Raw genomic sequence first — 15,361 nt, forward strand, 5'->3', positions numbered from 1 at the left:
TTGACAACTCTTATAGCAACTCAAGTCTTTTTGGCTTCCATGTGCTTGTCGGTCATGTAGTAAATACACCTTTTTTTCTTAAAATATACCTAAAATGTGAAGAGTTGCAAGGGTTTCCTCATAGAGGACAAAACACAAAGAAAGGGAGTATATTGGCTTTTCTTTAGAGTTCTGTGAGGATTGTGTCATCTTGGCAGTAAATGCACCTTGAAAAATAAAGGATGTTCACAAAAATAGTAAGAGATCTTGCCATTTGCGACAATATGGATGGACCTAGAGGGTATTATACTAAGGGAAATAAGACAAAGAAAGACAAACACCATATGATTTTACTCATATGTAGAATCTAAGAAATGAACAAACACATGAGCAAAATGCAGAAACAGACCCATAAATGCAATGAACAAACTGATGGTTGTCAGAGGGAAGGAGGTTGAGCAAAAGAGGGGAAAGGGAGTGTGAAACAGAGGCTTTCACTTATGGAATGAACGAATAGGTCACGGAGACAAGAGGCACAGCAAAGGGAATCTAATCAATGGTGTTGTAATAGTGTTGTATGGTGACAGATGGTAGCTACACTTGTGGGCATAATATACAGATTAGTTGAATCACTATGCTGTATGTCTGAAACTAGTGTAACTTTGTGTGTCCACTATACTTGAATAAAAAATATGAAACAAAACAAAACACCTCTCCAGGTGTTTTGCATACTGATACGCAGCCAAGATTGAGAAATAAATTCTGAGGGCTTCCACAGGTTTACTTGTTCCTTGAAAGACCTGTGGACTCATTCTTTCTCTATCTTTTCTATATGCTTAGTATACCAATAATATATAGTCATTGAATAAAATCTACAAAATACAAAAAAAAAAAAAAAAAAAGAAAAGAAAGGGTGTTGACAAAACTGGGGGGTGTTCCCAGCCACTGGGCGGAGTTAGCAGGTAGTCTCTGCAGTGCTTATGCCCCGCCAGCCCGCTAGGGCGGCGCAGCTCCGGGGGCCGCGATCCCTTCGCGGAAGGTGACGCTCTTGGCCCCGGCGGCGGCGCAGTACCTGAAAGGCGATAGTTCCTGCAGGTTTTGCCGGGAGTCTTTCGCAGCTGCTTGTTCTGTGGCTGTGGCTAGTTCTGCGGCAGGCGGCCGGCCATGGAACGCCCGGGGCCCAGTGAAGGTGGGTTCCGTGGGGCGATCCTAGGCAGGGTGGGTAGGGCCAGCGGGTGCCGGCGTCGCCGCACTAACGAGGTCTCCTCCTTCTCCTCTTGCCCCAGTGACAGGCTCAGACGCATCGGGACCGGATCCGCAGCTGGCGGTCACCATGGGCTTCACCGGGTTCGGTAAGTGACTGCCTTACGCTTAGCTCCGTCTCCTTTTGCACAGGTTTTAAGAACCGCAGGTTGAGAGGGGAGGCCCAGCTGTCACCTCTGTTCCGCACCCTCCGCTGTGCCAAGTCCTAGTTACTTTAACTCTAGTGTGTATACCTTGCAATTTCTGGGTATTCTCCATCCATTTTCCAATTCTTGCCTGTCTGTTGGGACCAGCTCAGGTGACACGAGTGGAAAGCCTTGTAAGAGAGAAAGGTAGCTTTGTGACCCATGTGGTGGGCGGTGTTGGTTGGTGGAGGGAGTTGTCTTTTTGTGTCCAGAGACTGAGAGCTAACCATTGACCGTGGTGTGTAACGAGATGGCCTTTCTGGTAACAGGTGAGCCGTTAAGTGATATTATAACGGTTATTAAATCCTTTTTGATTCAAGCTTTTCTTCCCCGGCATCGTTACTTCAATCTCTCTGTGGAGCCTTGTTATGAGATAAAGAAAAACATTTCAAACAGAGATGTAGTCATCTGTTGAAAACATTACTGTCTGTAAGAAGGCGACGTAAATTGTTTTTCCATTTCTTTTGGGTTTTGGACAGAACAGATATCAGGCTAATGTGTCCAGGTCTCTTGTTAGTGTTCATTTACCCATCTACTATGGTAATGTCTTATGCCACATTTTTACTTCTAGGTAGTTGTTTTTGCAAAAATACTGCATACTTATGTATTATTACAGTACTTACTTTGTTTCAGTTCTTTAGCTTCTTCTCTGATGTCAAAAGTAACATATATTAATAGCAGGAAATCTGAAGAACACAAAAGATGAGAAAGAAGAAAGTAAAGCCATTAATAATCTTGTGATCTAGAAATCAAGACTTAGAACTTTGTTTTCCAGTTTTTCCTGTTGTGTATTTATCAAGAAACTTAAGATCATATGTGTGTACAGGTTTATATTACTCTTAATTATATGCTTTATTTAATTCTTAATACTCTTAAGGATTTTCCCATGTTATAAAATGCTCTTCCAAAATGGCTGAATAGTAGTCCATTTAATATGTGTATAATTTGTAATATTTTAAACTTTCTCCTACATAGTTTCTAATTCTAATTTTTTTCAGTAATACTAAAGTTAATATTTTTAGAAATAACTTTCATGTCTTGTAAAAGGAATTTTTGTGTATTTTCATAGGGTAGTTTTCTAAAGAATGGACTATAATAAAAAATATAAATATTAAAAAGTAACCAAAAATTTGGGTATATGTCTTTTAAAACTGATACATTTTTGTCATAATGCCCTTCAGAAAGTTTGTTTCAATTTATACAAAAGTCAGTATCACGTAAGAATGACATTTTTACCATATTCTTATTAACATGGAGTAGACATTACTATAAAAAAACACGACGAAAACCAATATATTGCTTCCAAACTCATTCAGGTTGTTGTGAGAATTTGATTTCCTGTGGTTTTAGGGTTGAGGCCCCAGTTTCCTTAGTGGCTGTCAGGTGGGAGTCTCTTAGCTCCTTAAGGTACCTGAATTACTTGTCATCTTGCTGCCTTGATCTTAAAATGAAGTAGTGTTTCCAGTCCTTCTCACACTATATCTCCCTGACTTCTGCTGTATCTGTTCTGCATCTTTGCTTGCAAGGGCTTCTGTGATTTAGATTAAGACAATCTTCTGTTTTAAACCAGGATAATCTATTTTAAAGTCCATAACCTTAATTACATCTACAAAGTCCCTTTTGCTGTGTAATATAACATATTCACAGGTTCCCGAGATTAGGGTGTGAACATTCTCCATTCTGCCTATGACAGCAGTGTTAGGTTTAAGGGGTAGAGTCCAGGGGATTAGAGGAGGATGGGAAAGTTGGCTGGTTAATGATGAGACTGTCAATAAAAATTCCCTGAGATAAACTCGTTCTTCTTAGATACTTATCTTGTAGCCATGTTATAAATGAAACAGACTAAATGGTTATAAGTATTTATTGAGTACCTAAAGTTTGCCCAGCTTAGTGCAAGAAGATCACAGTCTGCTACTTATTTCTGTTTAGGAAAAAAAGCTCGAACATTTGATTTGGAAGCAATGTTTGAACAAACACGAAGAACGGCTGTGGAGAGAAGTCGGAAAACACTGGGTAAGAAGTACAGTTATGTCCTTTTCTATTGGTTTAAATCCTGTAAACGCTTTAAACAAGTACATCGACAGTTATAGAAGACTGAGAAAGGGGTGCCTGGGTGGCTCAGTCGGTTGAGTATCCAAGACTCTTGATTTGGACTCAGGTCATGATCCAGGGTTGTGGGATCCAGCCCTCTGTCTGGCTACGTGCTGAGTGTGGAGTCTGCTTAAGATTCTCTCTCTCTCTCCCTCGGCTCCGCTCCCGTGCACTTTCTTTCTAAAAAAAAAAAGAAAAAAAAAATTCAAAATTGTTAGAAGACCACATGTGTTCGTTCCTTTGGAAGCAGAGGTTATTATTTTTTTTTAACGTAAAAAGTTGCATCTAAGTAGGATAAGAAAGCCTGGATGCTAAAATCTTTTTGAAGTGTGTGCTATGAACAAGCAAGGATTCTAAATTAATTTGTAAGAATCAGAATAGCAGTTTCTTTATTACCTCTCCTTTCACCTTTATCTGATTTTCATTTCATTTTTTTCTTTTCCTGCTTACAGCGGAACCAGTATTTGGAAGGCTGGGCGAGAGGTGGCACTCAGAGCTGTGTACACCACTGAGTGTTGACTCAGTTTAGAAAATTGAGACATACAGTGAATGTGGCTGCTGCTGTTGAACCCCTGCATTAATGAATTATATCACACATGTAACGAAGGCCTTAATTTCCAGACTGTCTGGTTTGATACCAGGCGGTTGGCAATTCTGGAAAGCGCCTTGGGGTCTTCCAAGTAGACTGACTTCTCTACTGCTTTCTTTGGATCTGAATCAGATCGTTGTTACACTGGAGAAGGAATAGATGTATCCTGATAGAGTAAAACGGGCTAGAAATCAGAGATAGGACTTTTAGACAAATTTAAGTGACTGTTGTTCTGCCAGTTGTCCTTTTTGGTTTACAATGATATATAGCAGTAATACCTAATATTTGGAAAGTGAGCTTCATGTGATTTTTTTTGGTCTTTGGAAGAATAAGTTGTTTTTTTTTGTGTGTGTGTGTGTGTGATGAGAGGCCCACTATGTACATATACTATTAAAAAAACTGTCATTATGTGAAATCTCACACACAATACACAAAAGTATGGTAATGAACTCTTGTCACACGGATTTAAGTACTATAATAATTCATGGCTGGTGTTATTTCCATTTACTTCCCCTCTCAGATTATTTTGGCACAAATCTTAGACATTATTTCACCTGTAAATATTTTAGTATATGTTTTTAAGAGATACAGATCCTTGAAAAAAATGTTTATTTTTGAGCGACAGCACAAGTTGCGGAGGGGCAGAGACAGAGGGGGATAAAGGATCTGAAGTGGGCTCTGTGCTGACAGCAGCCAGCCTGATGCAGGGCTCAAACTTGTGAACTGTGAGATCATGAACTGAGCCAAAGTCGGATGCTCAACCAACTGAGCCATCCAGGTGCCCCCCGATCCTCTTACCTTAGCATACTTAAAAATATTAAATAATTTGGTATCATCAGACAAGATACAAAGACATTTTGTATTTGAGGCCTATTTACAAATGCTTTAACCGCTTGATTTTTAAACATTTTAGTGAATGCTTATACTGTTATAGTATAGCATTCTTGTATTTACCTCTTTCAGCATGTGATAACGAAACATTGGCACAGAGATTGTCTTATTCACCTGAATGAGTTCTATAGTTCCCTATACCATGCCTTGCAAGATAAGTTCTCAATATATACTTGAGAAGGTTAAATTGAATTTGGAACTGTAATACTGTCTTTTGAAAAACGCTGCTTCTTTGGAGAATGTTTTAAAATCCTTTGTATGGATACAGAGCTTGGGATTTGGAGTTGGAGGACCTAGGTTTGAGGGTCAGCCACACATCAGGTTAGAGATAATGTTGGATGAGTTTTCAAATTTAGAGCCTTAATTTCTTTGTCTGTTAGGTGAAAGTGATAATAAGGTCTTCCTTAGAGGGTTCTTGAAAGGATTAAGATGTTGAGCATAGTACTACTTATTTATTTATTAAGTTTATTTTGAGAGAGAGAGAGAGAGAGAGAGTGAGCACATGCATGCTAGTGAGGGAGATACAGAGAGAGGGAGAGAGAGAATCCCAAGCAGGCTGTGTGCTGTCAGCACAGAGCCCCACATGAAGCGCGATCTCACAAACTCTGAGATGGTGACCTGAGCCTAAATCAAGAGTCAGACGCTTAACTGAGCCGCCCAGGTGCCCCGGGCATAGTACTTTTTAAACAGTTAAGTACTTGAAAAATGTCACTTTTATTTTTTATTATATGTTTATTCTTTATTTGTGTATTTATGTATTCATGTATTTATGTATGTATGTATGTATGTATGTATGTATGTATGTATTTATTTATTTATTTATTTATTTAGAGAACACAAGTAGGGGAGGGGTAGAGAGAGGGAGACCCAGAATCCAAAGCAGGCTCCAGTCTCTGAGTTGTCAGCGTGGAGCTCAGTGCAGGACTGGAACCCACGAACCATGAGATCATAACTGAGCTGCAGTTAGATGCTTAACAGACTGAGCCACCCAGGCACCCTAAAAATATCACTTTTAATTGCTAGAGTTTTTCTTAGTAAAAGCACATATGCGTTTAGCACCTGAGAGGACTTATAGTGAAGAGTTACTACATTTTTAAAATTTGAAACGTTATCTCAGGACCAAGTTCTTCTGTGATGTTTGTGGATGAATTAAATGTATTGAACTTCCTTGATTTAGTATTGTTGGACTTGGACATAGTATTATATCCTCAGACTGCTGTTTTTACCCTGATCTAAACACATGAATCCAGTTTGACTTATTTTTCTTGAAAGTTCAAAAACTGATATGGGCATAATTTATTTTGTGCTTGGACTGGAGTCTGTGAGCATTGACATGAAACTTGAGGAGAATAAAAACTTTGGTCCCTTTTAATAGCAAGTTTGTGTATATGAATATGAACTGTTTTGGTTGGTAAATGCCCTAGTAGAAAGGATGAATTACTATAAAACCTCAATAAAGTATGCATTATTTAAAATGTCAGGAAATAGTAGTGGTGCAATTTTTTTTTTTTTTAAGTTTTCAAATTTTTTGAAAGCTCTAAGTTTGTTTAAGTCATATAAAAGGTCCTTTTTTAGGACTGTAATACTATGAGGACATAAGTGGGGAGGAAAGATTTCTTTTTAAAAATTTATTTATTTTATTTTTTTTTAGAGAAGGAGAGAGATTGTGAGCTGGGGACAGGGGCACAGGGAGGGAGAGAGAATCTTAAGCAGGCTCCACATTTAGCAAGGAGCCTGATGCAGGGCTTGATCCCACGACCCTGGGATCAGGGCCTGAGCTGAAATCAAGAATTGGATGCTCAACCGACTGAGCCACCTAGGTGCCCCCCCCCAATTTTTTTTTTTTCAAATGCTTATTTTGGTTGTGCCTATGTTTTAGATGGATTTATGAACTTTCTCAGTTATGTAACTGGAAAAAATGAAAAAAAACATGAAAGAATTTGAAAATGATTTCAATGGATGATTTAATGATCCTGAGAAGAAAATCTGTCCCGTACATTTTAGAAATTAGAAAAGCTTAAAGGTTTTTTTTTTCCCCCCTCCGGTGTACTTGAAATGGTCTCTCTACCTGGTTGAATACTACCTCATCATTTAAGCCCTCATATTTTACTTTTGTTAGGTGTTCTTTTTTTTTTTTTTTAATGTTTATTTATTTTTGAGAGAGAGGGAGAGACAGAGTGTGAGCAGGGGAGGGGCAGAGAGAGAGGGAGACACAGAATCTGAAGCAGGCTCCAGGCTCTGAGCTGTTAGCCCCGATGCGGGGCTCGAACCCGTGAACTGTGAGATCATGACCTGAGCTGAAGTCGGATGCTCAGACAACTGAGCCACCCAGGCACCCCACTAGGTGTTCTTTAAAAACCTGTTTGGATATAATGGCTTTGTTTCCATGACACTTTAAAAAATACTATAGATTTTATCTTAATATTGTTCACGTATTAAGGATAAGAACTTTGTTCTTCATTTTTGCAGTGCCTAACAGAGCTGGGTACATAATGGTTATATCCCTAAATATTTAATGGAGATACGTCATAAATGTAGTTAGAATGTTCTTATTCTTTACTTCCTGGTATTTTGGCAATATTTAAAATTACGGGCACCTGAGTGACTCAGTCAGTTAGTTGAGCATCCGACTTTGGCTCAGGTCATGATCTCATCGTTCCTGAGTTTGAGCCCCACATCAGGATTCACTGCTGTCAGCACGGAGCCCACTTTGGATCCTCTGTGTCTCTTCTCTCTCTCTCTCTTTCTGCCCCTCCCTTGTTTGTGCTCTCTCTCTCTCAAAAATAAATAAACATTTAAAAAAATTAAATTCAATGTAAATTTATGTGAAATTTGTAGGGTAATGAATTATTTTAAAGTAGAATAACAAAAACATTTAGCAAGATTTAAGTCCCGTGGGTAAAAAGAGTATCATGATTAGAGAACATTTATTTTAGCTATTATTTCTGGTAATTTTATTTCTTTTACTTTTTTTTTAAGTTTATTTATTTTGAGAGAGAAACAGAGAGAGAGCACAAGTGGGGAAGGGTCAGAAGGAGAGACAGAATCCCAAGCAGGCTCCACGCCATCAGTGCAGAGCCTGATGCAGGGCTTGAACTCACAGACTTGAGATCATGGAGATCAAGAGTTGGGCACTTAACCATCTGCACCACCCAAGCACCCTTTATTTCTTTTATATTTTATCTTAAGTTTCATTTCTTCAAGTTAAGTGGTTGCTATAATGATTGGCTCTGAGATTTTCAGCTGCTGAATTACATTCTTTTGAGTCTGCAGTTTGTGTGAATCAGCCCAGATGGGACATGGATGTATTGGATAGTTTGCTGCTAATCTAGACAAAAATTGCGTACATTTGGAGGGGCTTTTGCAGAAATGGCTGTCCATAGTTGATAACTGAAGGTAGAGAACAATAAAATGAGGTGCTTGGAAGTATAAAATTAAGTGTTGGGTAGTAGATTAATTCATTTTGGTTGAGGGAAGATACAGAGCATTTTTACAGTGCTTACAGTGTGCTTGGTTCCACATTGGGTCAAAGTGCGTGAAATGATACCCTCTGTCAGGGAGTTATAGACTACTGAATTCTGTTTGGTTTTGGTTTTTGTCCTCAGTTAACAATGAGGAAGAAAATTTTTTTTCCTCTAAAATGTCTTAATCCCCCTTTTATCTTTAAACTTTGCTTTTTTTTTTTTTAAATTTTTTTTTTCAACGTTTTTAATTTATTTTTGGGACAGAGAGAGACAGAGCATGAACGGGGGAGGGGCAGAGAGAGAGGGAGACACAGAATCGGAAACAGGCTCCAGGCTCCGAGCCATCAGCCCAGAGCCTGACGCGGGGCTCGAACTCAGCCCAGAGCCTGACGCGGGGCTCGAACTCACGGACCGCGAGATCGTGACCTGGCTGAAGTCGGAGGCTCAACCGACTGCGCCACCCAGGCGCCCCTATCCTTTGCTTTAATGAAGCATCAGGTGATGGCAAGAACCTCTCTGATTAGAAAATCCTTTCTGGTGATGGGGCTCCTGGGTGGCTCAGTCGGTTAAGTGTCCTACTTCAGCTCAGGTCACGATCTCACACTCTGAGTTCGAGCCCCGTGTCAGGCTCTGTGCTGACAGCTCAGAGCCTGGAGCCTGTTTCAGATTCTGTGTCTCCCTCTCTGCCCCTCCCCTGCTCATGCTGTCTCTCTCTGTCTCAAAAATAAATAAAAACATTTTAAAAAATTTAAAAAAATAATAAATAAAGAAGATCCTTTCTAGTGTTAAAAAATTAAAATTTTAAATTAAAAAATTAGATGCTTCACTAGGGACAAGTAGTTTGGAGTAGTTATCCTCTGCTGAGGAACTCTAGTTGAGCAGGTGGGTGGGCCAGTTTCTGGATAGTCTGGCCACAAGCATGCAGTGAAGGGCTGGGCTTTATTGCCTCTTGGAGAGAAAGGCAGGCAAATTGTTACTTAAGGTGGGTGGTGCTCATTGGATAATTTTAGTCTCTTAAGAAAGTCTGGTCACATCTCAGAAAGATCCAGTTTTGGAGCCTCAATTCACTGTTTTGGGACTTTATAGCTTTGTTCCTTGACTTTTCAATGGCATAGATTTCTCAAATGTAGAGTGAGAATAATAGTACCTACTTCAAGTGTATCGTGTAATTGAGATTGTTAGGAGAGTAAAACTTAAATGTTCTCACTTAAAAAAAAAAAAGGTAGATATGTGAGATGATGGATATGTTCATTCACTCCATGGAGGGAATCCTCTCATAATGTATATGTATATTATATCACATTGTACATTTTAAATCTTTTATAATTTTATTTGTCACCTATACCTCAATAAAGCTAAAAAAATAATATCTACTTCAGAGGTCGTTGTGATGATTAAAAGAGTTAATTTATAGGCAGTGCTTAAAACAATACCTCATACATAGTTAGCTCCATGTTAAGTATTAGCTGCTCTAATTTTTGTTAAATTAAGGTTGCTATTAAGATACTTTTTGTTACTTGCAAAGAAGTCCTAGAAGACCTAATTAAAAATGGCTCAAGGGGCTCCTGGGTGGCTCAGATGGTTAAGTGTCTGACTTTGGCTCAGGTCATGATCTCACGGCTCCTTAGTTCGAGCCCCGCATCAGGCTCTGTGCTGGCTACTTTGGATTCTGTGTCTCCCTCTCTCTCCGCCCCTCCCCTGCTCATGCTCTGTCTCTCTCTCTCTCTCTTAAAAATAATAAACATTAAAAAAATTTTTTTAAATAAAAAATAAAAATGGCACAACTAAGAAAAATGTACTGTTGCACATGACAATAACTCTGGAATGGGGCTCTTCCATCTTCTGAGTCCTGACCTGAAGAATATTAAGTTTTTCCCTCTTTTTCTGCTTTGCCAGTTGTAGGGTATTGGCTTGTCCCAAGCTGGGTATATTCTCATGACCTAAAATTGTAAGTGAAATTTTGTTACATGCAGATGACCACCTCCACAGGCTGAAAGGATACTGTTTGATATATGTTTTAAAAGTAAGGGGTGCCTGGGTGGCTCAGTTGGTTAAACTGACTCTTGATTTCAGCTCAGGTCATGATCCTCAAGGTCATGGGATTGAGTGGAGCCTGCTTGGGATTCTCTCTTCTTCTCTCTCTCAAAATAAAGAAAAGAAGAAAACCTTTCTCAAGTTTTCTTCCGGCTGACTTCTCCTCAGATCTTAATTGACTAGTATTAGTGTGGCACATCAGCTCCAAAAAACAGCCACTGACAAGAGTGATAAAGTTGAGTTGGAATCAAGTTTTAACCCTTTCTGGGCGGGGAGGGGCCCAGGATCTGCTGAAGAACTTGCTCTTATCTGGAGAAAATTGTGGTTTTCGGAGCAAGGGAAAAAGGGAGAAATGGCTGTTGGATAGCTAATAACGTATGCCGAGGTACTGTTTACTGAGTAAGGTCAGAACTGCCCCAAGACCTGAGCCTAGGATCAAATGTCCAAGTGTTTTTCACCCCCGAACCCCTCTCCTCCCACCCTGTAGAGTACAGAGGGATTGACTGGAGAAGCAGGATGAGGGTAGGAGCCAAGCAGGGCAACTCTTTAAAAAAAAATTGTTTTTTAATGTTTATTTTTGAAGGAGAGAGATATAGGCGTGAGCAGGGAGGGGCAGAGAGAGAGGGGGAGACACAGAATCCAAAGCAGGCTCCAGGCTCTGAGCTGGTTAGCACAGAGCCCCACAAGGGGGCTTGAACCTGCCCACCGTTAGATCATGACCTGAACTGACATGGGATGCTTGACTGAGTGAGCCACCCAGGTGCCCTGGGGCAGCTCTTATAGGACATTATCTTCCTCTTTTTTATTTTTTTCAACCTCAGCATCAGAGTGCAGAATTGTCAACTTCTAAGTCACCTTAGCCCAGTGGTGAGCACAAAAAATATGAACACAAGCTAGGGCTGTAGTATGTATTTGCCTTACCTCTTCCTGCAGAGTTTAATCTTCCTTGTTTGAATTCAGAGGATATCTAGTTACTTGTTGACACTTGCTTGCTATCTCCTTGTTTCTCATCGTCCAGGTCCTGGCAACAAAAGACCCTAAAGAGTACAACATTTCAATTAATAAGTAGTACCCTTTAATAGTGCCTAAGTTTGGGTGTATTGTTTTTTCATCATTAAGGAAAAATGTTAAAGATTATCTTAAGTTATTGAAGATCATGGTAGTTAAGAACCAGACTGTTCATATAATTAATTTCCTTCCTATGTGTCCCTCAATTGTAGAGTGAGATTATCAGAGGAAAAAGATTTAATTTCTTTGGATATTTGTTTTTGTCTTTCCAAGGTAAATAACTCTAGAAATCTGAAATTTTCTCATAGTTTTTGTGGGAAGTGCTTGACCACAAATCCAGTGTGGGAAATTCAGAAATGAACAAAATGTTTTTTTTACACAGAGCCCGACACAGGGCTTGAACTTGTGAACCATGAGATCATGACCTGAGCCAAAGTTGGATGCTTACCTGACTGAGTCACCCAGGTGACCCAGGAATGAACAAAATTCTGTTTATAGTGTAAAACATTGAAAATGAAAAGTAAAATTACCTAAGATCTTACTTTTAGATACTTTTTTACTTATAACCTTCCACATCTTTTTATTTTATTTTTATTAATTAATAATTAATTAATTAATTAATTTAAAGACTTTATTTTTAAACAATCTCTACATCCAATGTGGGGCTCAAACACACAACCCCGAGATCAAGAATTACATGTTCCACTGACTGAGCCAGCCAGATTCCTCCCGTATCTTTTTAGATAGTACATTGTGGTTCATATGCTATTCACATGCTAATTTTGCTTAGCACATCTGTTGCTATTTTTCCCAGATTTGTACATTTTCCATCACTAATTTTATTGACTGTATTTTATGTTATCGTGGTTTACAATAGTTATTTTCCCATTGTTAGACATGTAGGTTGATAATTTTTTGCTGTTACTGGGACCACTCTTAAGTTACATCTCTGTGACTATGTTAATTTTTAGCCTTTATTAATAGTGAAAAATTTTGAAGAGTAACTGTTGGAAAATTTTTTAATCTTTTCAGAAGCAAGAGAAAAAGAGGAAGAAATGAACAGAGAGAAAGAATTAAGAAGGCAAAATGAAGATATTGAACCAACATCTTCAGGCTCAAATGTGGTCAGAGATTGCTCTAAATCATCTTCCAGGTGCTTGATTTTCTCAAAAGGATTCTATTAAATTATCGCTCCCATTTAGGTGTTTAATCTCAGATTAAATTGAATCTAGATAATTGATAATCTTAGATAATTGAAACTGGTAGTCATTGCAAAGGAAAAAAGAGGATAAAGATAGAGATTTTGTTCTAAGAAATTTTTTAAAAATATCTTCAGTTTTTTTTTTTTAATTAAAGATCTTCAGTTCTAATTAGAGCTCAGCAAGTAAACACTATCAGATTTTAGTTTTCTCAGAAATATAAAGCAAGTGACAGCTTCTTTTGTCAGTCACCACAATGACTATGCGTTGGCACTAGGGGGAGCAGTCTTTACTGGTTCTGAGAAGGGACAGGGTGACCTTTTTCCTAGGGAAGAGAAAGCCCATAATTAAAAAGAATTCTCTTGAAATTTTGTAAACAAATACACATTTTTAGATAAATGAGAAAGTATACATTAGTTAAGGACTTTTAAAAATGTTTTTTTTAATGTTTATTTGTGGGAGAGAGAGGGAGAGACAGAGCATGAGCGGGGAGGTGCAGAGGGCAAGGGAGACACAGAATCCAAAGCAGGCTCTAGGCTCTGAGTGGTCAGCACAGAGCCTGATGCAGGGCTTGAACTTACAAACCTCAAGATCATGACCTGAGCTGCAGTTGGATGCTTAACTGACTGAGCTACCCAGGCGCCCCAACATTAGTTAAGGACTTTTAAAGGCCCTTTTGATAATGGTTTTCACGTACTAGGACAAAATGCTAGAACATATAGGTGGGAGGAAACTGTGAAATGACTTTTTTCTTCAATGAGGCAACTGGAAGTTGTATAATTTCTGCATAATTTTAATTGCTATAAGGCTATGCAGTTTTTCTTGTGATTTTTACGTCTTTTTTAAAAAAAATAAATCTGATCATTTCTTTCTCCACTTGAATTTGGACCTTATAATTTATATTGATAAACTTGTTGCATTTGATATTTTTTCTCATTCTCTAGCTTTTTATTTATTTTATTTTATTTTATTTAAAAAAAATTTTTTTTTTTTTAAACATTTATTTATTTTTGAGACAGAGAGCATGAACAGGGGAGGGTCAGAGAAAGAGGGAGACACAGAATCTGAAACAGGCTCCAGGCTCTGAGCTGTCAGCACAGAGCCCGACGCGGGGCTTGAACCCACGGACCGTGAGATCATGACCCGAGCTGAAGTCGGACGCTTACCGACTGAGCCACCCAGGCGCCCCAACATTTTCTAGCTTTTTAAAGAATCTCAGTTATATCACATTTCATTGTACAAACATTGTTTTCATGTGTTTGAGCATATTTTATTCAAGATACATTTCTAATTTTTTTAAATATTTATTTTTGAGAGAGAGAGAAAGACAGAGCACGAGCAAGGGAGGGTCAAGAGAGAGGGAGACACAGAATCAGAAGCAGGCTCCAGGCTCTGCACTGTCAGCACAGAGCCCGACATGGGGCTTGTACTTATGGACCGTGAGATCATTACCTGAGCCAAAGTTTGACACTTAACTGACTGAGCCACTTAGGCTCTCTAAGATATATTTCTTAGGCAGTTATTGTCCCTCAGATATGAGATTATTATGCTATTCTCTTTTTTTCTAGATTTAATAAAAATTACTTTATAAGTGAGAAATTATTATGAAGTATTTAAGACTTTCAAAAAGTTGATAAAGGATAGTATCCACTAGACAACTTAAGAAGTAAACTTTTACTGTTATGGTGAACACTTCTCAGAACTGCCTTCCATTGCCACTCCCTCCCTTCTTGGCAGAAGTAACCAATCTTCTAAATTTAAATTTTTTTATGTATCTCTTTATAATGTTATTGTGTATCTTTGTATCCCTAAGACATATATAATATTGTTTTGCATATTTTACAACCTTTCTAGTATAGCACTTAGCATATTATACACTATTATGTAAACTGTTTCTGCTGTGTGTTCTTTCATAAGATTATGGACACTGTAAAGTCAGGGTTGTTTTTCCCTTTAATTAAACAAAAAATTTTTGTTATGAAGTATACTATACATATAAAGCTCTGAATATCCTACATTTAAAGTAGAGAGAATGATGAAGTGAGCACCTAGCTTGGGAGAGAGAGTATAGAGCTTTACCAGTGTCTTTGAAGTCCTCTCTCTGCTCATATTTCTCTTTCTTGCACTGGGGAAATCTTCACTTTGTTTACCCTTACTTCCTTTTTTTCTAAATAGTTTACTAGGTATAAGTGTATTCCTAAACAGTATGCTGTTTTATATGATTTCTTATTTAAAATTACTTATTTATTTAGAGTGCATGTGTGTGAGTGAGTGTTGAGTTGGGGAGGGGCAGAGAGGGAGAGAGAGAATCCCAAGAAGACGTTGCACTGTCAGGGCCCTGACTTGGGGCTCGATCCCACAAACCGTGGGATCATGACCTGAGCTGAACTAAAGAGTCAGATACTCAACTGACTGAGGCCAGGGGCCTCATGATTTCTTATTTTATATTGATGCTGTTAATGCTGTCTTGGATCTTTTTTCACTTTGGTGTTGTTTTGTTTTTTTTTAATCCAAGATGTTTTTGAGATTCACTCATGTTCACAAGTGGGGTTATAGTTTATTTTCAGTGCAGTTTGGTTTTCTTTTTAGAAATACACTATAATTTTTTCCATTGTCTAGTCAGTTTAGGTTGCTGTTTTTCTGTATTATTATGACATT

At 38.4% G+C, this 15,361-nt stretch overlaps 1 protein-coding gene across 1 annotated transcript in view; it reads left to right on the forward strand.

The window, feature by feature from the left end:
- Window positions 1–1,030: 1,030 nt before the first annotated feature.
- The window catches only part of WDR70 (WD repeat domain 70), a 298,457-nt gene continuing 284,126 nt past the window's right edge, over window positions 1,031–15,361 (forward strand). The window contains exons 1-4 of the mRNA XM_078445080.1: window positions 1,031–1,168; window positions 1,266–1,331; window positions 3,357–3,440; window positions 12,537–12,657. Of these exons, the coding sequence (XP_078301206.1) occupies window positions 1,144–1,168; window positions 1,266–1,331; window positions 3,357–3,440; window positions 12,537–12,657 (296 nt within the window). The 5' untranslated portion in view covers window positions 1,031–1,143. The remainder of the gene's footprint in view (window positions 1,169–1,265; window positions 1,332–3,356; window positions 3,441–12,536; window positions 12,658–15,361) is intronic.

Source organism: Panthera onca, chromosome A1, assembly GCF_046562875.1.
Source record: "Panthera onca isolate mPanOnc1 chromosome A1, mPanOnc1 haplotype 2, whole genome shotgun sequence".
NCBI classification, from domain to species: Eukaryota; Metazoa; Chordata; class Mammalia; order Carnivora; family Felidae; genus Panthera; species Panthera onca.